Raw genomic sequence first — 20,730 nt, 5'->3', positions numbered from 1 at the left:
TTTCAGTTGTTTCACACTTTTTTGTTAATCATATAATTCCACATGTGTAAATTCATAGTTTTGATGCCTTCAGAGTGAATCTACAATTTTCATAGTCATGAAAATAAAGAAAATGCTTTGAATGAGGTGTGTCCAAACTTTTGGTCTATACTATATATATATATATATATATATATAATATAATTACCTTGTAATGTCTTCACATCCTGTTCCGTCCAGATGTGTCCGGATCTCAGAATTCCAAGCGGCAGAAGTTCACCGACCGCCATATTGGGACACCCAAGTGATGGGTGTCTCAATATGGAAACTGCTGGTAGTGCCACACACACACACACACACACTGTATACGCCGTAGGCACCACACAAACACACACTGTATAAGCTGTACGTACCAAACACACACACACTGTATACGCCGTACGCAGCCTCTTGCGCGGTACCACCAGCGGAACACTGTCGCGAACTCGCTGCCGCCGTGATCAGCCGGATGATTCACTGACCGCTGGTGCAGGAGGAGCGCATGCGCAGTTTTAATGTGACTGCCGCTATCTGTCTGCACAAAGATGGCGGCCGTCTGATTTACTGCGCCTGCGCGAATTTCGCACAGGCGCAATGAATCATTCGGCTGATCCCGGCGGCAGATGCACAACGTGTCTACAGGCAGAGGAAGCTGGTTACATGACCGTGTACGGAGCATATCACATCTCCTGGACAGGGGAGGAAGCAAAACACAATACTGACATTACAGCAGGGAATCACAGAGGATTCATTTTGTAAGGTAAAATATATCACTGACTGTTTTTAAACAATATTTTACCTCACAAAATGTATCCTCTGCGAACTCCAGCTGTAATGTCAGTATTGTCGTTTGCTTCCTCTCCTGCCTAGGAGCTGTGGTATGTTCTGTACATGGTCAGACACAGACAATTTTTAAAATCAACTTTCGTTCGTGGGAAAACCCCTTTAAAAAGCAAATATCAATGCCAACATCAAAAAAATACCAAGAATATACCATCAAAGAAAAGGACGGCAATCCAAGTTACCGCAGAAACATGACAAGGGGGATAGCACATGGGGTAAACAGGTCAAAGAAGAGCGCACAGACGGGAGAAGTCAGCACATGGGGAAAGAGAGAGTGGATAGGTGGGTGAGCACATGTGGGGGGGAGATTCTCAACACTGCAAAGCCTACCTCCATGGTGACAATACCGCCCTCCCGATGCGATAGCATCAGGCCTCCACTAGTGTATGTATATATATATATATATATATATATATATATATATACAGTGGGGCAAAAAAGTATTTAGTCAGTCAGCAATAGTGCAAGTTCCACCACTTAAAAAGATGAGAGGCGTCTGTAATTTACATCATATGTAGACCTCAACTATGGGAGACAAACTGAGAAAAAAAATCCAGAAAATCACATTGTCTGTTTTTTACTGCACACCAGTAAGATATTTTCTTGGTGCTGTTCCAAATTTTCTGCCTATATATATATATATATATATATATATATATATATATATATATATATATATATTGCTCAAAAAAATAAAGGAAACACTTAAACAACATAATGTAACTCCAAGTCAGTCAAACCTCTGTGAAGTCAACACCGATTGTGATTCAGTTTCTCTTGCTGTTGTGAAAATGGAATAAACAACAGTTAGAAATGATAGGAAGGTCACTAATATCCATGTGTCTGCTCAGTAAGAGTGTCCAGGGTTCCCTTTATTTTTTTGAGCAGTATATATATATATTTTGCCTTTAGAAAACATGTACCATTGTAATTTCTTTGGTCTCTTACCCGTATGTAGTTGCTAGACTCCATCTGGTAGATGATGAAGGACACCATCGCCCCGGTGGTCATCTCTCCTTCAAGGATTAATGTGTGTCCATAGCATAACATGGAAACTTGTGACCCCAGATTGATGATCTGAAGGAAATGAAGGAAAGAAAAGCGTCTTTATCGCCAGGGTACACCGCTAATCACCACTATGAGCACAGATATCAGTCACATTTAGGTATTTTTATCTTGCTGTGACAGAGACCACATCTATTTTTGAAGATAAGGAGGACGTTACCCCCTGACTGCATTGTGCCTGCCATACAGATGATGGAGGAGGATAATGCTATGGGGAAACATCAGGCGTCATCCTTGGTCTCTTAGTTCCAGTGAAGGGAAATCTTAATTCTTCCAGCTTTGTGGGAACAGTTTGAGGAATGCTCTTTTCTGTTCCCCATGGCTGTGCCCAGAGCACAAGGTTCATGTAGACATATTTGGGGGAAGAACATGACCTTTCACTCAGAGCCTGGACATCAACTTCATCATCAACAGAGATTGTGAGCCCGGCCTCTTCCCGTCATCAGGGTCTGACCTCACAAATGTTCTTCTGGATGAAGGGGCAAAAATCTGTAGTAGAAATTCGATGGTCAGGTAGGATTTCTGCTCCTGGTATGCTGTGGATTTGCACTTCTCACTGCCGTGGATCCACATACGGACCAGGTGCATTGTCATTCACTGAGGACAAGTCTCCACTATTCCGTGCAGAACATGTATTTTCCCATGAGCAGGATGTGGGCTGTGGTTGGATTTCAAGTGAATTCTACAGTGGAAGCCAAGCCGAAATCCTTGTCCTATCCAACAAGTGAATATAGGCTAATAGCTTATGTACAGCCATCTTGTCACACACAATGTACAGTAACCACCAGCAATATGACGTGTTTGCTCACCCTTATTAACAGGAGATACAGAACTCTGATCATGTCCCTCCACATCTGCAGATTGTGAGTCTTTTTCAGGGACTCTTCGTATCTTTTCACTTCTTCTTGTTCTGCAGCAAAACTCTGCACCGTTTTAACTGACTCAATAATCTCTTTTGCGAGATCACTAGACCTGGCAATCGAATCCTGCACCTTCTTCACAAGATCCTGAGAGAAGAAATTAAAAAATAAGTAAATTAATTTTGTGGATTAGAAAATAAATATTTATGCAAATAATACTTAAAAAACACTCAAGTAAAAACATGTTTCCATCTTCTACATGATAAATGTATGACGGGAGCCGTCTAATCATCACCAGTTACTGTGATAGGAGTTTGTCTCTTTTCCTGTGAAGTGCCAGTGTGGTACAGTCCATGCAGTTTCCTCATGTAGCTCAGATGACTGAAATGGTGTCAAGAAATGCATGGGTCACTATAAACATTTTTTCTTTTTTTCACACCAGCGGTTTTGTTGGTTTTGGCCAAAAGGGTATATTCCAAAATACCATCATCTAGTTGAAAACAGTTCAGACCTGCTATACATTGTGGAAAGGCTCTGCTGCCATTTTTTATGTATCTTGAGTATTTTACATGTTACTATTGGTCTTTATTGCTCTGTCTATTCACCGTTATGGGAGCCTTATGCCAGCTCCGAATGATATGGAGCCCTAATACAGCCATGTGGATGAGACCTATTAAGACCATGTACACACAAAGATTTTTTTTTATACATACATTTTGAAACTGATCCACTTCAAAATCCACATTAAAATCCACTAAAAATACTCTCTGAATACATTTTGAATTGGACTTGGAAGCGGATCTGCTTCAAAATTTATGTAAAACATTGTGCGACCATACCCCAATTGTCTAAAGATAATAAAAATAAAAATGAGCAATTAAAACTAATTCAAAAAGTATGATGAAAAGTGAAAGCTGTAGATGTTTTTCTACTAAGGATTTCATAGCAAATCTACAATTAAATCCAAGTTACTTGCAGATTTTGATGTCAATTTCTTTCTATAGACTGCAAAGGATAAAATCCGTTGTGAAAATCCGTACCAAATTTTCAGTTTGTCAATTTACCCTTAAACAATTAACCATAATAAATGTAACCAATAGTATTAGATGCAATGATTATAGAACCATAGGGAAATGGTTATGACATACAGTGATCTGTGCCCCATCCCCGCACATATACGCACCTCGTGATATTTGTTGTATATGCTCTGAACGATGGAAATTAGTGGCATGCTCACAAAGGTCAGGAGTGTAAGACGCCAAGATAGAGACAACATGAAGAGGTAATGACCAACGCATCTTATCAATGTCCGCAGGGTTATGTTCACATTGGCGGCAATAGAGCGACTCACAAGAGACGTGTCGTTTGATAGTCGAGAGGAGATGTCACCTGTCGGAGAAGAGTAAAATGCACATTAACTCATTTCTAAAGGCTCATTCACACGTCAGTTTTTCACATACGAGTGCTATCCATCTCCGCAAGGAGGAACGTTACCCCTTGGATCCTGGTCTGACGCCTCTCACACAAATGTTCGTATAAAGTATGAGCTTAAAATTTGATCAAGGGATCGCTGTGGGATTTCATTTGATTTTTAAGCTAAGTTTATGACACTTGTACCAAACTTATCTGTCCTATATGGTCAGCATAAGCGTGTGATTTTGCCATCCAGTGGGCCGATATGGGTGGGCTTTCCTTTTTATTTTTCCTGTTTAGGAAAGAGTAGACTGATAGGGAACCCAAAATAAAAATGGTAGTTTAGGTCAGGCTAAATGTTTTATTACAATGGGATTAACTAGGCGATGTTTGCGACTCTGTGTCTAGTGACATGTATCAGAGGCTTCTGTTGGAGGATATAGAGTATTATTAGTCAAAAGTCTATACCCAAGAAATTACAAAAAGCAAAATGCAAACTAGGTCATTTTTTGTTTTACATATACAGTATATATGGCATGTATTTAATTCACCTAAAAACATGTGTTTTGCATGTTTTTACATATTTCCCATAAGGGATGGGGGCATTGCTCTAGAATCACTGCGTTGAGAAACATGTGATGGTGTCTCCGCAGTGTTGGATGTTGATCTCAATGAGTTCATTCATCCTCATTTTTCACAGTCTTCTACTAGGCATTGCTCCTACTGGCCAGTTTCCTACTCCATACTGATGAGGGCCAATACCCCGAAACAGCTGTCTGTGGATGGATACCATGTTTTGGCATAGGTGGTTTCCTTCATTGGAGACTGCCCTTCCCGGGGAAAGACCTGGCTAGTCATTGCTTGCGTTGAGAAACATGTGATGGTGTCTCCGCGGCTTGTGTTTTGCATGTTTTTACATATGTCCCATAAGGGATGGGGGCATTGCTCTACAATCACTGTGTTGAGAAACATGTGATGGTGTCTCCGCAGTGTTGGATGTTGATCTCCATGAGTTCATTCATCCTCATTTTTCACAGTCTTCTACTAGGCATTGCTCCTACTGGCCAGTTTCCTACTCCACACTGATGAGGGGCAATACCCCGAAACAGCTGTCTGTGGATGGATACCATGTTTTGGCATAGGTGGTTTCCTTCATTGGAGACTGCCCTTCCCCTGGTTGTTCCTTCCCGGGAAAAGACCTGGCTAGTCATTGCTTGCGTTGAGAAACATGTGATGGTGTCTCCGCGGCTTGTGTTTTGCATGTTTTTACATATTTCCCATAAGGGATGGGGGCATTGCTCTAGAATCACTGCGTTGAGAAACGTGATGGTGTCTCCGCAGTGTTGGATGTTGATCTCCATGAGTTCATTCATCCTCATTTCTCACAGTCTTCTACTACGCATTCCTCCTACTGGCCAGTTTCCTACTCCACACTGATGAGGTGCGGAGTTTCCTGAATACCTTGAGTGCTGTCTCTTGGCCTTCCGGCATCGCCACTTCGGTGGCTTAAGGCGGTCGCTGCTTTTGGGAGATAGCCAGGAGGTTTCGGGGAGGAAATCCTTGGAGTTGTGGACGATGGGAGTCCGACTTCAATTCTCTGGGACCGGTGATAGCCGGATCAAAAATGGATTCAGGATTGACATTACTGAAGATAAGTTGCATTTTTCCCTGGGATATTTGGTCAACATGGTGTTTTATGACATCCTGAAGATTCGGAATTCCAATATAATATGCCTGCAGGAGTTTAGGAGAGAAGGCAGGTATGTACTGGTGCTATCTTCTATGGCAGCTTGCCAGAATTTGTTTACTGCCCTGAAAAATGGAGTGGCAAATCATTTGCTGGAAGGTCTTACCTTTACTGTGCTGTACTCTATCCCACTTGTAGTTTTCATGCACAACCCTTTTGTTTCTCTGGAGGACATTGCTTTATTTTTGAAAAGACATTGCATTTATGTTCATGTTCAGTACTCCCACAGGGTCTTGAATGGAGAAGGGCTCTGGACCGGGAAGTACACATTTTTTGTGAGATTTGGGATGGATCCCCAAGGCCCAGGAGGCATCCATTACCCTCCTCTTAATTTTTCAATTGGGAAAAATACTGTTTTTTTGTTCTTTCCAGATGCCCCGATGTATTGCAGGAGGTGTAAAAATTTCGGGCATACCCAGGATAGTTGCAAGGAGATGCCAACTTGCAGGAATTGCAATGCTTCTGGCCATATGGCAAAAGACTGCACAAATCCTGTTATGTGTAATGCTTGTGGTGAGGAGGGCTATAAGTATCGGGACTGTAAGGCCAGGATCAGTCCTAGGTCTTACGCTGAGGTCTCAGATGGGGCAGCTGCACCCCCTGCTGCTGTTGTTGACATTCCACAGGTTTCAGACCCGGAACTTATTGAGGAACCTGAAATCATGGATGTACATGAGGAGGCCCTGCCCCAAACGGAGTCTCCCAGCCCAGAGGTGGCAGTTTTGGAAGCTACTGATGTTGAATGTGAGCTCCCTCATCAGTCTGATGTCTGTGGGGAGGGGGAGTTGGAAGGTACTCTTGGTTTCCTACTGAGGAGGAGTTTGCCAGTTGTGGAGATCAAGGTGACTTCACTCTTGCGAGGTCCTCTGAGGACGAGGAGTCTGGAACTTCCTGTAAGAAGCCCAAAACAGATTGGGCAGACCCCGGTGAAGTTGGTTTAAGTCCGGTAAGTGAACGTAGTTACCCTCAGAATGTCTTCTCTCCTGACACCAATGCTTTTTTAGGCATTCCCGCAGACGTAAACAGATTCAAGAAGTTGCAGTTCCAAATGGAAGACGAAAACGGCTGAAGACGAAGTAGCGTGTTTGTCGTCATGTAAATAACACAGTCATGTTATGGCTCCCCAAGCTGGTTGGGGCATTGCGTCCCTGAATGTCAGGCAAATTAGATCCAAATTCAGGAGGGCAATCGTTCTAGATTATATTAAACAGATGAATGCTCACATCTTTTGTCTTCAGGAATGTGGGATTGTGGACGCGCCAAGCGATAAGGACTGGCCTTACGGACAGCATGTATGGTCTGGCTCATGTGTTAATAGGAATGATGGTGTAGGGATATTAATGGGTAACAGGGAGATTAGTTTAGATAGCTACACGGTGGTAGAGGTGGGTAGATGTATAATTGCAAATGTTAGCTATAGGGGGTGGCGGGCTAGAATTATTAATGTGTACTGTCCATCAGGACATGACAGGAAAAAGGAGCGTCTGGCTCTTTTGGAAAAATTAAGTTTGTTTCTTCCGGGCAAAATGCCTACAGTTTTAGTTGGAGACTTTAATTGCACCACAGAAGGGAATTGTGACATAACTGGTAAAAAGTTATCCAATCTTATTTCTGATTTTTCCCTTCTAGATGCTGCTGCTCTTAAATTTGGCATCCCACCACCGCCAACGTACCATGCTGATAGGGGTGGTATTGCATCCAGGATAGATAAAATGTTGTTTTCCAAAAATATGTTGTGTATGAATTTTGAACAAAATGCTGTACCTTTTTCAGATCATGAGTGTTTGAGAGGTGTGTTTATTGCGATTGATGACCGTGTGTATGGGGGTGAGATTTGGAAGCTGAATGTAAGATTGTTAGAAGATGAGGATGTGATGAATGAATTAAAAATAAAGTATAAAGAGTGGAGAGTATGTAAGAGGGATTTTGCGTGTGTACTGGAGTGGTGGGATTGGGTTAAGGTGTGTTGCAAAAAATTCTTCAAAAAGTGGGGCTATAAAAAAGCTGCTATTTATCGGAGTAGATTTAATGATTTAAACAGGAGCTTAGACTGGTTAAGGAAGTGTGGAGAAAATGGGATGGATGTGTCTGATCTGCTGGCTGAGACAAAACAGTGAATTAAAGCGTGTTATGGATGAAAAAGGGAAAGAAATCATCTATCGCACCAAAATAGAACATCTTGAGAAAGATGAAAAGTGCACGCAGATCTTTTTTAAGAAAATGAATGGGAGAAATGTTGATATGGATAAAATCCTGGATAGGAACGGTTTGTGTGTGTCAGGTGAGAATGTGATAAAGGAGGTGAATAGGTTCTATAGTAAGTTATATGATAAAAAATGGATTGATTATGGTCTTGTTTCAGAAATGCTGAATGGGTTAGAGAACAAGTTGGATAGTGGAGAATGTGATATTTTGAATGAGGACATAATTATGGAAGAAGTAGAAAATGTGATGAAGAATGCTAAAAAGAATAAGACACCAGGGAAAGACGGATTGCCGGTAGAATTCTATGTGAAGGCGTGGGATTTTCTGGGTGCTGATTTGACTGAGATATGTAAGTATATGTGGGAGAGTGGTAAGTTGTGTGAATCAATGAAAGAGGGGGTGGTTGTGCTTGTGCATAAGAAAGGTGAGAGAAAGTGTTTAGCGAATTGGAGACCTATAACATTGCTGAACGCAGATTACAAAATCTATAGCAAATTGTTGGCGAATCGTATGCGTGAGGTGATTGGTAGTGTTGTGAGAAGGGTAAAGTGTGAGAAGGGTGCTATCAATGTGCTGGGAGTATTATTTAATAAGGACTTGGAAGGTAAGGAGAGCTGGGAGGAGTGTGGATTGCGCATAGAGCGTAAGTTAAATTTTTGGCGACTGAGAGACTTTGAAAATGAGGATGAGTGACCTCATGGAGATCAACATCCAACACTGCGGAGACACCATCACATGTTTCTCAACTCAGTGATTCTAGAGCAATGCCCCCATCCCTTATGGGAAATATGCAAAAACATGTAAATCAACAGCCGCGGAGACACCATCACATGTTTCTCAACGCAAGCAATGACTAGCCAGGTCTTTCCGGGAAGGAACAACCAGGGGAAGGGCAGTCTCCAATGAAGGAAGCCACCTATGCCAAAACATGGTATCCATCCACAGACAGCTGTTTCAGGGTATTGCCCCTCATCAGTGTGGAGTAGGAAACTGGCTAGTAGGAGCAATGCCTAGTAAAAGACTGTGAAAATGAGAATGAGTGACCTCATGGAGATCAACATCCAACACTGCGGAGACACCATCACATGTTTCTCAACGCAGTGATGCTAGAGACTTGACCTTGAGTGGTAAGATTTTGGTCATAAAAGCGGTGATTCTTCCGATTTTGCTTTTTATTGCAACAGTTTTTCCACCATCATGTAGGAAAATAAAAAGAGTGGAAAAGTTAGTTTTTACTGTTTTCTGGAGCAGTAAAATAGAGAAACTTGAGAGAGAGAGTCTTTTCAAGGCGTGTCACCATGGTGGCATGGCCTTTCCAAACATTGAGATTTTTCTGGGGCTTCAGTATATCAAAACTGTTGTTATTTTGCTGAATAAAGGAAATAAGGGAGCGTATATGGCAAGTTATTCTGGTGGTTGGATGTTATATGGCTTATGTTGGAGAAAGAGGGATGCTAGAGTGCCTGCTGCTTTCAAGTGTCCGGTCTGGTATGAGGTGATTGAGAGGTTGTGAGGAAGCATGATTTGCTGAGTGTGCCGATGAATAATTTTAGAATGGCTAAGAATGTGATGAAAATAATACGTAAGAATGATGTGGAATGTAATATTGTGGGGTTGAGAGGGAATGAAGTTTCGGTTGCAAGGAAGAGTTTGGGAACGCACGAGATGTCTGATAGACAAAGGGATATTGTATGGATGTCCTTGCACAATATTTTACCTGTGCGACAGGTTCAGAAGAGACGAGGTCTGACCAGAACTGATGTGTGCCCAAGGGAAGGATGTGGTGGATGTGAGACTGTGTGGCATACTATGTGGGACTGTGATTACGCGTGCAGTGTGTGAAAGTGTGTAGGTGGGTTGTGTAAGGAGTTAGCAGGTGTTTTATTGACTGGCGAGTTGCGATGTTTGGAATTGGTGCATGTGGTCGTGTGAAAAATAGAATCCTATGGTTAATTATGACTTGTGTGATGCAGAGTTTGTGGGATGTGAGGAATTTAGGAATTGTCAAAGAGAAGCATGTATCTGTGAATAAGTGTGTCGGGCTGATCCTTTCTAGATTATACTTGATTTATAAATTAGACAGCGAAAGGGGTGGTGGTTCTGATGCAGAGGGTGTCTGGAAATTTAAAAAATGGCAGCACCTGATCAAATATCAGTGAATTTTAGTGATGTTTATTGATGCTCAGGATGTTTTTTGTGTATACCCTTGGTTTGTTATACTAAAATAAATATGAACCATGATGATGAGAGTTGAAACAACGACGTTTAAGTTGATGAGCTTATATTGAGTTGTTTATAACTAACCTGAATGGTTTTAAAAAAAAAAAAGGAAACAGCTGTCCGTGGATGGATACCATATTTTGGCATAGGTGGTTTCCTTCATTGGAGACTGCCCTTCCCGTGGTTGTTCCTTCCCGGGGAAAGACCTGGCTAGTCATTGCTTGCGTTGAGAAACATGTGATGGTGTCTCCGCGGCTTGTGTTTTGCATGTTTTTACATATTTCCCATAAGGGATGGGGGCATTGCTCTAGAATCACTGCGTTGAGAAACATGTGATGGTGTCTCCGCAGTGTTGGATGTTGATCTCCATGAGTTCATTCATCCTCATTATTCACAGTCTTCTACTAGGCATTGCTCCTACTGGCCAGTTTCCTACTCCACACTGATGAGGTGTGGAGTTTCCTGAATACCTTGAGTGCTGTCTCTTGGTCTTCCGGCATCGCCACTTCGGTGGCTTAAGCCGGTTGCTGCTTTTGGGAGATAGCCAGGAGGTTTCGGGGAGGAAATCCTTGGAGTTGTGGACGATGGGAGTCCGACTTCAATTCTCTGGGACCGGTGATAGCCAGGTCAAAAATGGATTCAGAATTGACATTGCTGAAGATAAGAAGTTGCATTTTTCCCTGGGATATTTGGTCAACATGGTGTTTTATGACATCCTGAAGATTCGGAAGTCCGATATAATATGCCTGCAGGAGTTTAGGAGAGAAGGCAGGTATGTACTGGTGCTATCTTCTATGGCAGCTTGCCAGAATTTGTTTACTGCCCTGAAAAATGGAGTCGCAAATCCTTTGCTGGAAGGTCTTACCTTTACTGTGCTGTACTCTATCCCACTTGTAGTTTTCATGCACAACCCTTTTGTTTCTCTGGAGGACATTTATTTTTGAAAAGACATTGCATTTATGTTCAGTACTCCCACAGGGTCTTGAATGGAGAAGGGCTCTGGATCGGGAAGTACACATTTTTTGTGAGATTTGGGATGGATCCCCAAGGCCCAGGAGGCATCCATTACCCTCCTCTTAATTTTTCAATTGGGAAAAATACTGTTTTTTTGTTCTTTCCAGATGCCCCGATGTATTGCAGGAGGTGTAAAAATTTTGGGCATACCCAGGATAGTTGCAAGGAGATGCCAACTTGCAGGAATTGCAATGCTTCTGGCCATATGGCAAAAGACTGCACAAATCCTGTTATGTGTAATGCTTGTGGTGAGGAGGGCCATAAGTATCGGGACTGTAAAGGTACTGTCACACTTAGCGATGTACCAGCGATTCCGACCAGCGATATGACGCTGTCAGGATCGCTGGTACATCACTAAGTGGTCGCTAGTGAGCTGCCACACAGGCAGATCTCACCAGCGACATTGCAGGGGTCGGGGGTCGCTACTTACCTGTCACACCAGGCGATCCTGCGTCCTCCCGCCCGGCTCCACGCGTCGCTCGTCGTCACAGCAGGAAGCGCCGCAGGAAGCAGACGACGAGAAACAGTCCAGCCTGTTCTCGCGCGATCAGCGATAACCAGCGGGGGAGCCAGTCGTAGGTAAGTATCAGACACAGCGATATCGCTAGCAATATCGCTATAACGTCACTAGTTATAGCGATATTGCTAGCGATATCTCTTAGTGTGACATGCCCTTAAGGCCAGGATCAGTCCTAGGTCTTACGCTGAGGTCTCAGGTGGGGCAGCTGCACCCCCTGCTGCTGTTGTTGACATTCCACAGGTTTCAGACCCGGAACTTATTGAGGATCCTGAAATCATGGATGCACATGAGGAGGCCCTGCCCCAAACGGAGTCTCCCAGCCCAGAGGTGGCAGTTTTGGAAGCTACTGATGTTGAATGTGAGCTCCCTCATCAGTCTGATGTCTGTGGGGAGGGGGAGTTGGAAGGTACTCTTGGCAATACCCCCAGTGTATCTTGGTTTCCTACTGAGGAGGAGTTTGCCAGTTGTGGAGATCAAGGTGACTTCACTCTTGCGAGGTCCTCTGAGGACGAGGAATCTGGAACTTCCTGTAAGAAGCCCAGAACGGATTGGGCAGACCCCGGTGAAGTTGGTTTAAGTCCGGTAAGTGAACGTAGTTACCCTCAGAATGTCTTCTCTCCTGACACCAATGCTTTTTTAGGCATTCCCGCAGACGTAAACAGATTCAAGAAGTTGCAGTTCCAAATGGAAGACGAAAACGGCTGAAGAGGAAGTGGCGTGTTTGTCGTCATGTAAATAGCACAGTCATGTTATGGCTCCCCAAGCTGGTTGGGGCATTGCGTCCCTGAATGTCAGGCAAATTAGATCCAAATTCAGGAGGGCAATTGTTCTAGATTATATTAAACACATGAATGCTCACATCTTTTGTCTTCAGGAATGTGGGATTGTGGACGCGCCAAGCGATAAGGACTGGCCTTACGGACAGCATGTATGGTCTGGCTCATGTGTTAATAGGAATGATGGTGTAGGGATATTAATGGGTAACAGGGAGATTAGTTTAGATAGCTACACGGTGGTAGAGGTGGGTAGATGTATAATTGCACGTTAGCTATAGGGGTGGCGGGCTAGAATTATTAATGTGTACTGTCCATCAGGACACGACAGGAAAAAGGAGCGTCTGGCTCTTTTGGAAAAATTAAGTTTGTTTCTTCCGGGCGAAATGCCTACAGTTTTAGTTGGAGACTTTAATTGCACCACAGAAGGGAATTGTGACATAACTGGTAAAAAGTTATCCAATCTTATTTCTGATTTTTCCCTTCTAGATGCTGCTGCTCTTAAATTTGGCATCCCACCACCGCCAACGTACCATGCTGATAGGGGTGGTATTGCATCCAGGATAGATAAAATGTTGTTTTCCAAAAATATGTTGTGTATGAATTTTGAACAAAATGCTGTACCTTTTTCTGATCATGAGTGTTTGAGAGGTGTGTTTAGTGCGATTGATGACCGTGTGTATGGGGGTGGGGTTTGGAAGCTGAATGTAAGATTGTTAGAAGATGAGGATGTGATGAATGAATTAAAAATAAAGTATAAAGAGTGGAGAGTATGTAAGAGGGATTTTGCGTGTGTACTGGAGTGGTGGGATTGGGTTAAGGTGTTTGCAAAAAATTCTTCAAAAAGTGGGGCTATAAAAAAGCTGCTATTTATCGGAGTAGATTTAGTGATTTAAACAGGCGCTTAGACTGGTTAAGGAAGTGTGGAGAAAGTGGGATGGATGTGTCTGATCTGCTGGCTGAGACAAAGAGTGAATTAAAGTGTGTTATGGATGAAAAAGGGAAAGAAATCATCTATCGCACCAAAATAGAACATCTTGAGAAAGATGAAACGTGCACGCGGTTCTTTTTTAAGAAAATGAATGGGAGAAAGGTTGATATGGATAAAATCCTGGATAGGAACGGTTTGTGTGTGTCAGGTGAGAATGTGATAAAGGAGGTGAATAGGTTCTATAGTAAGTTATATGATAAAAAATGGATTGATTCTGGTCTTGTTTCAGAAGTGCTGATTGGGTTAGAGAACAAGTTGGATAGTGGAGAATGTGATATTTTGAATGAGGACGTAATTATGGAAGAAGTAGAAAATGTGATGAAGAGTGCTAAAAAGAATAAGACTCCAGGTAAAGACGGATTGCCGGTAGAATTCTATGTGAAGGCGTGGGATTTTCTGGGTGCTGATTTGACTGAGATATGTAAGTATATGTGGGAGAGTGGTAAGTTGTGTGAATCAATGAAAGAGGGGGTGGTTGTGCTTGTGCATAAGAAAGGTGAGAGAAAGTGTTTAGAGAATTGGAGACCTATAACATTGCTGAACGCAGATTACAAAATCTATAGCAAATTGTTGGCGAATCGTATGCGTGAGGTGATTGGTAGTGTTGTGGATGAGGATCAAGTGTGTGCTGTGCCTGGAAGAAGTATGAGTGATAACTTATTGTTATTAAGGGATTTGATTGGAGACTGCATGGGAAGGAAACGGAAGTGTATGGTTCTGTCAATTGATTTTGAGAAAGCGTTTGATAGGGTCTTGCATGTGTTTTTGTTTAAAGTTCTGGAGAGAATGGGTTTTCCTCAAAAATTTGTGAATGGGATGTCTTTGTATGATTGTGTGTCAAGTGAGTTTCTTGTTAATGGGTGGTTGAGTGAGAAAGTGAATATTAAGTCTGGTGTAAGGCAGGGGTGTCCCATGTCCCCTGTCTTGTTTGTATGTGTGATTGAACCTTTGTTGTGCTTGGTGAGACGTGATAAAATGATACGAGGTTTGCTGGTACCTGGGAGTGGTGGGAAGCATGTGAAAGTTCTTGGATATATGGATGATGTTGTGGCTGTGAGTGAAAGTGTTGCGTCTATGAGTAGGGTTAAGTTGCTTCTAGAGTTTTTCTGTGGCATATCTGGCTTTAGAGTGAATTGGAATAAATGCAGTTTTAAATGTTTTGGGGATGACAGGGTTAAAATGGAGGGGGTAAAGTGTGAGGAGGGAGCTATCAAAGTGCTGGGAGTATTATTTAATAAGGATTTGGAAGGTAAGGAGAGCTGGGAGGAGTGTGGATTGCGCATAGAGCGTAAGTTAAATTTTTGGCGACTGAGAGACTTGACCTTGAGTGGTAAGATTTTGGTCATAAAAGCGGTGATTCTTCCGATTTTGCTTTTTATTGCAACAGTGTTTCCACCATCATGTAGGAAAATAAAAAGAGTGGAAAAGTTAGTTTTTACTTTTTTCTGGAGCAGTAAAATAGAGAAACTTGAGAGAGAGAGTCTTTTCAAGGCGTGTCACCATGGTGGCATGGCCTTTCCAAACATTGAGATATTTCTGGGGCTTCAGTATATCAAAACTGTTGTTATTTTGCTGAATAAAGGAAATAAGGGAGCGTATATGGCAAGTTATTCAGCTGGTTGGATGTTATATGGCTTATGTTGGAGAAAGAGGGATGCTAGAGTGCCTGTTGCTTTCCAGTGTCCAGTATGGTATGAGGTGATGAGAAGTTTGTTAGGAAGCATGATTTGCTGAGTGTGCCGATGAATGATTTTAGAATGGCTAAGAATGTGATGAAAATAATACGTAAGAATGATGTGGAATGTAATATTGTGGGGTTGAGAGGGAATGAAGTTTCGGTTGCAAGGAAGAGTTTGGGAACGCACGAGATGTCTAATAGACAAAGGGATATTGTATGGATGTCCTTGCACAATATTTTGCCTGTGCGACAGGTTCAGAAGAGACGAGGTCTGACCAGAACGGATGTGTGCCCGAGGGAAGGATTTGGTGGATGTGAGACTGTGTGGCATACTATGTGGGAATGTGATTACGCGTGCAGTGTGTGGAAGTGTGTAGGTGGTTTGTGTAAGGAGTTAGCGGGTGTGAGTTTTATTGACTGGCGAGTTGCGATGTTTGGAATTGGTGCATGTGGTCGTGTGAAAAATAGAATCCTATGGTTAATTATGACTTGTGTGATGCAGAGTTTGTGGGATATGAGGAATTTAGGAATTTTCAAAGAGAAGCATGTATCTGTGAATAAGTGTGTCGGGCTGATCCTTTCTAGATTTATACTTGATTTATAAATTAGACAGCGAAGGCGGTGGTGGTTCTGATGCAGAGGGTGTCTGGAAATTTAAAAAATGATAGCACCTGATCAAATATCAGTGATGTTTATTGATGTTTAGGATGTCTTTGTGTATACCCTTGGTTTGTTATACTAAAATAAACATGAACCATGATGATGAGAGTTGAAACAACGACGTTTAAGTTGATGAGCTTATATTGAGTTGTTTATAACTGACCTGAATGTTTAAAAAAAAAAAAAAAAAAAAAAGAAACAGCTGTCTGTGGATGGATACCATGTTTTGGCATAGGTGGTTTCCTTCATTGGAGACTGCCCTTCCCCTGGTTGTTCCTTCCCGGGGAAAGACCTGGCTAGTCATTGCTTGCGTTGAGAAACATGTGATGGTGTCTCTGCGGCTTGTGTCTTGCATGTTTTTACATATTTCCCATAAGGGATGGGGGCATTGCTCTAGAATCACTGCGTTGAGAAACACGTGATGGTGTCTCCGCAGTGTTGGATGTTGATCTCCATGAGTTCATTCATCCTCATTTTTCACCCCTTGGATCCTGGTCAGACGCCTCTCACACAAATGTTTGTATAAAGTATGAGCTTAAAATTTGCTGTGATCAAGGGATCGCTGTGGGTTTTCATTTGATTTTTAAGCTAAGCTTATGACACTTGTACCAAACTTATCTGTCCTATATGGTCAGCATAAGTCATAAGCGTGTGATTTTGCCATCCAGTGGGCCGATATGGGTGGGCTTTCCTTTTTATTTTTCTTGTTTAGGAAAGAGTAGACTGATAGAGAACCCAAAATAAAAACGGTAGTTTAGGTCAGGCTAAATGTTTTATTACAATGGGATTAACTACGCGATGTCTGCGACTCTGTGTCTAGTGACATGTATCAGAGGCTTCTGTCGGAGGATATAGAGTATTATTGCTCAAAAGTCTATACCCAAGAAATTACAAAAAGCAAAATGCAAACTAGGTCATTTTTTGTTTTACATATACAGTATATATGGCATGTATTTAATTCACCTAAAAACAAAAAACTGATCAGCACCTCCCATCAGAATACAGCAACTGTGAACAGGAGCAAGCTGCTGTGACTGCATTATTATATAAACCAAACCCGACAGATATATACTGTATATTAAAATCAATGACCATAAAGGACACATAAAAATTCTAAATTCTAATCTCAATCCTTTCTGATGACAAGATAGCGAATATCTTTTTACAGAGTGTCAGGCACAATGTTTGCCCCCACAGCAGTGCCCATAGGACATATGTGCATACAAGGTTCTGAATCTCACAAGTTACAGAGGCTTCAAACAGAGGCTGGACAGACATCTGTCTGGGATGATTTAGTGAATCCTGCTTTGAGCAGGGGGTTGGACCAGATGACCCAGGAGGTGCCTTCCAACGCTACCATTCTATGATTCTATGACAGTATCGAACTTTACCAGTTTTAGTGGTTTCAAAGAAGGCGATATCTTGTCTAATGAACGCGCGGAAAAGAAGACATCGCAGACGTCTGGTGAGACGAAACATGGAGAATATGAAGAGTCCTCCTCTGCAGCCTGCAGAAATAGTGCTAAATAAAGAGAAAGATACATATCAATATCCAATATTATGTCTGTATCCACACACATGGAGAAATATTTATAGAATGAATGGCCACTTTATTTCTGACAGCCATCTAGCAGTGCGTCAGACCGCCATCTGCCTTCAGCGATTTCTGGTGGCATAAAACCCACTAGGTGATGAGATCGTTTTGCTGGAATATCAGCCATGTGGACTAAATCATTAGATGGAGGTACTGACAGGCTGTCTACGGCCCGTTGTACTTTGTCCCAGAGATGCTCTAAAGGATTAAGAACTGGGAAATTTAAAGGCCAGGAAGAAGGAAAAACTCACTGCCATACTTCTGGATGTAATCTATGGTTATATGACCCTTGTGGCTTGAGGCATTGCCCTTCTGCCACACAGGAAACAGCCGCCATGAAGAGGGATCAGACACAATACTCAAGTAAGTCCTATTGTCCAAATATCTATCCACAGGTATCAATGGCTTCTGCCAAGAAAACCTTTCACCACCATTACTGCACCTCCACCAGCCTGACAATGAGGGGTCATCCATCCACAGGTATCAATGGAGTCAGGGTGCACCAAGAAAACCTTCCCCACTTTTACTGCACCTCCACCATTCTGACAGGAAGGAGTAATCCAACCACAGGTATCAGACTGTACTGGAAGGCCGTGCAAATCCTTCTGCCCAACTCTACTAAAATGTAAAGCACACAAAAAAGTGCTTATATCAGCCATTCATTGTCAAGCCTCCACAGGAAACATGACAGCGAAATCTGACTGCTTGCTGACCTTGAATTTCTGCGTTCTTTAGTTTAATCATGAGGCCCAAGAAGTCTACATGTTCTGACTTTGCCGTGTGTCTCACCCACCTGGAGATGGTCAACACAGTCATATAAAGTATAGACTCCAGGAACTCGGCTTCCTTGTAGTTGTTGGACAAGTTGTCAATCATCCGTCCCATGTAGTAAGGAATCCACATTTCAACTGTGAACGATAAGATATTTACTTTCTCACACAGAAGAACAGAACTTTCCATACTGTATACAGTATCTTTCAGTCTAAACAACATATTCAACCTCTTGAAATGTTCTGACCGTTTCTAACCCTGTCCTTCTTTATAAAACTACCTTTTCACATGTAATTACTGTTGCGTCATCGGATGACTAACGATCAGCTGAAGAACAAACAAAATGAACTAGCCTGTATTACAGAACATGGAAGATCCTATGTTTCTCCGTTATTAAGATGGAGAGACTCTCCAGGGAGATCAGTTATTTTTCTCCTGTAAGACAAATGGCTGCAGCAGGATCCTCTCCCCTATGCTCTGTAGGGATTTCCACTCTCTGCCTTTTGTAGAAATTTTGCAGAAAAAATAAGTTATATCATGGAAAAAGATAAAACTATTTTGCAAAACTTACATGTCAAAGCCAGAAAAAGGAAGACAAAAGCCGAGGACAGGTACGGCCAATCCCGCTTTGAAAGTTTGACAAGTCTGGTAAAATTCTTCTTGTCTGTCTGTTCTCGTTTGTCTATGCCGGAAGTTTCCTTTGTGTTACTGGTTGGTAAAATCATATCCCAGACCAGACATGACAATGGCAGAGGCAGATGGTAGAGCAGAGAGCTGGAGAAAACAGAGGATAACTCCGGGGACTGAGAGGTGAGAAAGAACCTGAGTGTCTGGTACAAAGGAGGCGTGAAGCCAAGTGTTAGAGCGAAGTGCAAGAGGGAGGAGATCCAGCGTGGACGAGGCAGGAGGTTGGATATCGCTACAAGTATCGGAGTTTTAATAAGGTAGACCAGCCACACCGCGAGACGGAGATCTACAGGATAATATCTGAAGACAAGGTTGGATATTATGTATGTGAGTGATGAGTCCAGCAAGACAAGAAGCGGAAGAAAACATAAGGAAATCATTCTGAAGGCTGAAGAGTAACACAGAGGATTCGGCGGAGACCTACAAAGAGAAAGGACACAAGTTAGAGGCCTAATGTACAGTAAACTCTACTGCAACTCAGCAAAACAATAACAGGAAGTCCAAACCAAGGCTGTATCTCTTGGAAAACGTATATGCAGACCTAAGAAGTTCGTCCACGGGTTGAAAAAAAATTTAAGGGGGAAAACTCACCCTTACCGATCGACTGCAGGACCCCTTCTGAAGCTTCTTGAGTCTTTGTGGGTCTCTACTTGTCTTAGCCCGCCTCTGGTTGTAATGGCCAGAAAAGGTAACGTTACACCTGAGCCCTTTAAAAAATGAATTTTATGTCCTGAAAAATCCATGTAAATTGATCTGAGCGCAGCATAAAGTAGTGACAGAGGCCCAGTTTCCATCAATGGTCATTTACTAGTGGTCTTGCAGTAGCTTTCAGCCTACACTCCAAGCCCACGATGTTGATAAGCGGTGGTCTACCCCATCCCCTGACAGGCAGTGTTCTCCAGTTTTACGGACCATGATCAGAGCAGTGTACCTGGACAGACCGCAGGGTCTCCTGACCTCATGTACCTGTCTCGTACGCATATATGAGGCAGATAACTCCGGTCAGGAGACCCTGTGGTCAGACCAAGTATTCCTCTCCGAGCACAGTCTGTGTTTCATAGGCCAGAAGTATAAAGGCGGCATTATACACAGTATTGGGTAAAGGATGTCAATCAGCGGCAGGAGGATGGGGAGATTGATGACTAAGAGCTGGTATTGGGGTCTCCACCACTACCCATGGATAAGGCAGTAGTACCTGGATGACAATTCCCTTCAAAGCAATTTTCTCACCTTTATGAGCTCATTCACATCAGATCACAGAAATGTACAGGACTTTCTTATATACGCAAATCTCATTTGTAAACTTCCTCTCATGTGATACAGAAGCAACTTCAGATTTTTAGATTCAGAAAAATATTCCCCGTGTAAACATATCCTAAAGCTCCATCCTACAATGGTCCTCAGAAGAGACCGCCTTTCATCAGTGCTGGCGGCAGTGAAAGGCACATTTATAAATCAACTCTGCAAATCCTGATAAGTTTTTTGGCTGAAATCCAGCATCAAATCTCAAGGAAGCAGAAACAACTGCACGGACGCTAACACCAGCATCAGAAGCAGACGGGAGAACACAGCTCTGAAACAAAAAATGATGAGTGTAGGATATATCTATAAAGTCCCTCGACACGGCCCAATAATCGGCCAAAGGGCAGGTTCACACAAGTGTACAAAAAA

The 20,730-nt window shown here is 42.5% G+C and overlaps 1 protein-coding gene across 3 annotated transcripts in view; it reads right to left on the bottom strand.

The window, feature by feature from the left end:
- TAP2 (transporter 2, ATP binding cassette subfamily B member) overlaps window positions 1-20,730 on the bottom strand; it is a 58,028-nt gene that overhangs the window by 7,654 nt on the left and 29,644 nt on the right. Inside the window, exons 2-8 of one of the 3 annotated variants that reach the window (XM_073548717.1) lie at window positions 19,651-19,766; window positions 18,944-19,479; window positions 18,395-18,509; window positions 17,399-17,529; window positions 3,970-4,175; window positions 2,736-2,933; window positions 1,810-1,938 (exon numbers count right to left, since the gene is read on the bottom strand). In XM_073548717.1, the coding sequence (XP_073404818.1) occupies window positions 1,810-1,938; window positions 2,736-2,933; window positions 3,970-4,175; window positions 17,399-17,529; window positions 18,395-18,509; window positions 18,944-19,439 (1,275 nt within the window). In that variant the 5' untranslated portion in view covers window positions 19,440-19,479; window positions 19,651-19,766. The remainder of the gene's footprint in view (window positions 1-1,809; window positions 1,939-2,735; window positions 2,934-3,969; window positions 4,176-17,398; window positions 17,530-18,394; window positions 18,510-18,943; window positions 19,480-19,650; window positions 19,767-20,730) is intronic. The other 2 variants (XM_073548719.1, XM_073548718.1) reach the window with 2 other exon arrangements.

The sequence above is a fragment of the Dendrobates tinctorius genome, unplaced genomic scaffold (assembly GCF_039654945.1).
Source record: "Dendrobates tinctorius isolate UK_male_01 unplaced genomic scaffold, ASM3965494v1 ptg000158l, whole genome shotgun sequence".
Taxonomy (NCBI): domain Eukaryota; kingdom Metazoa; phylum Chordata; class Amphibia; order Anura; family Dendrobatidae; genus Dendrobates; species Dendrobates tinctorius.
This window is presented reverse-complemented; position numbering and strand designations above follow the sequence as displayed.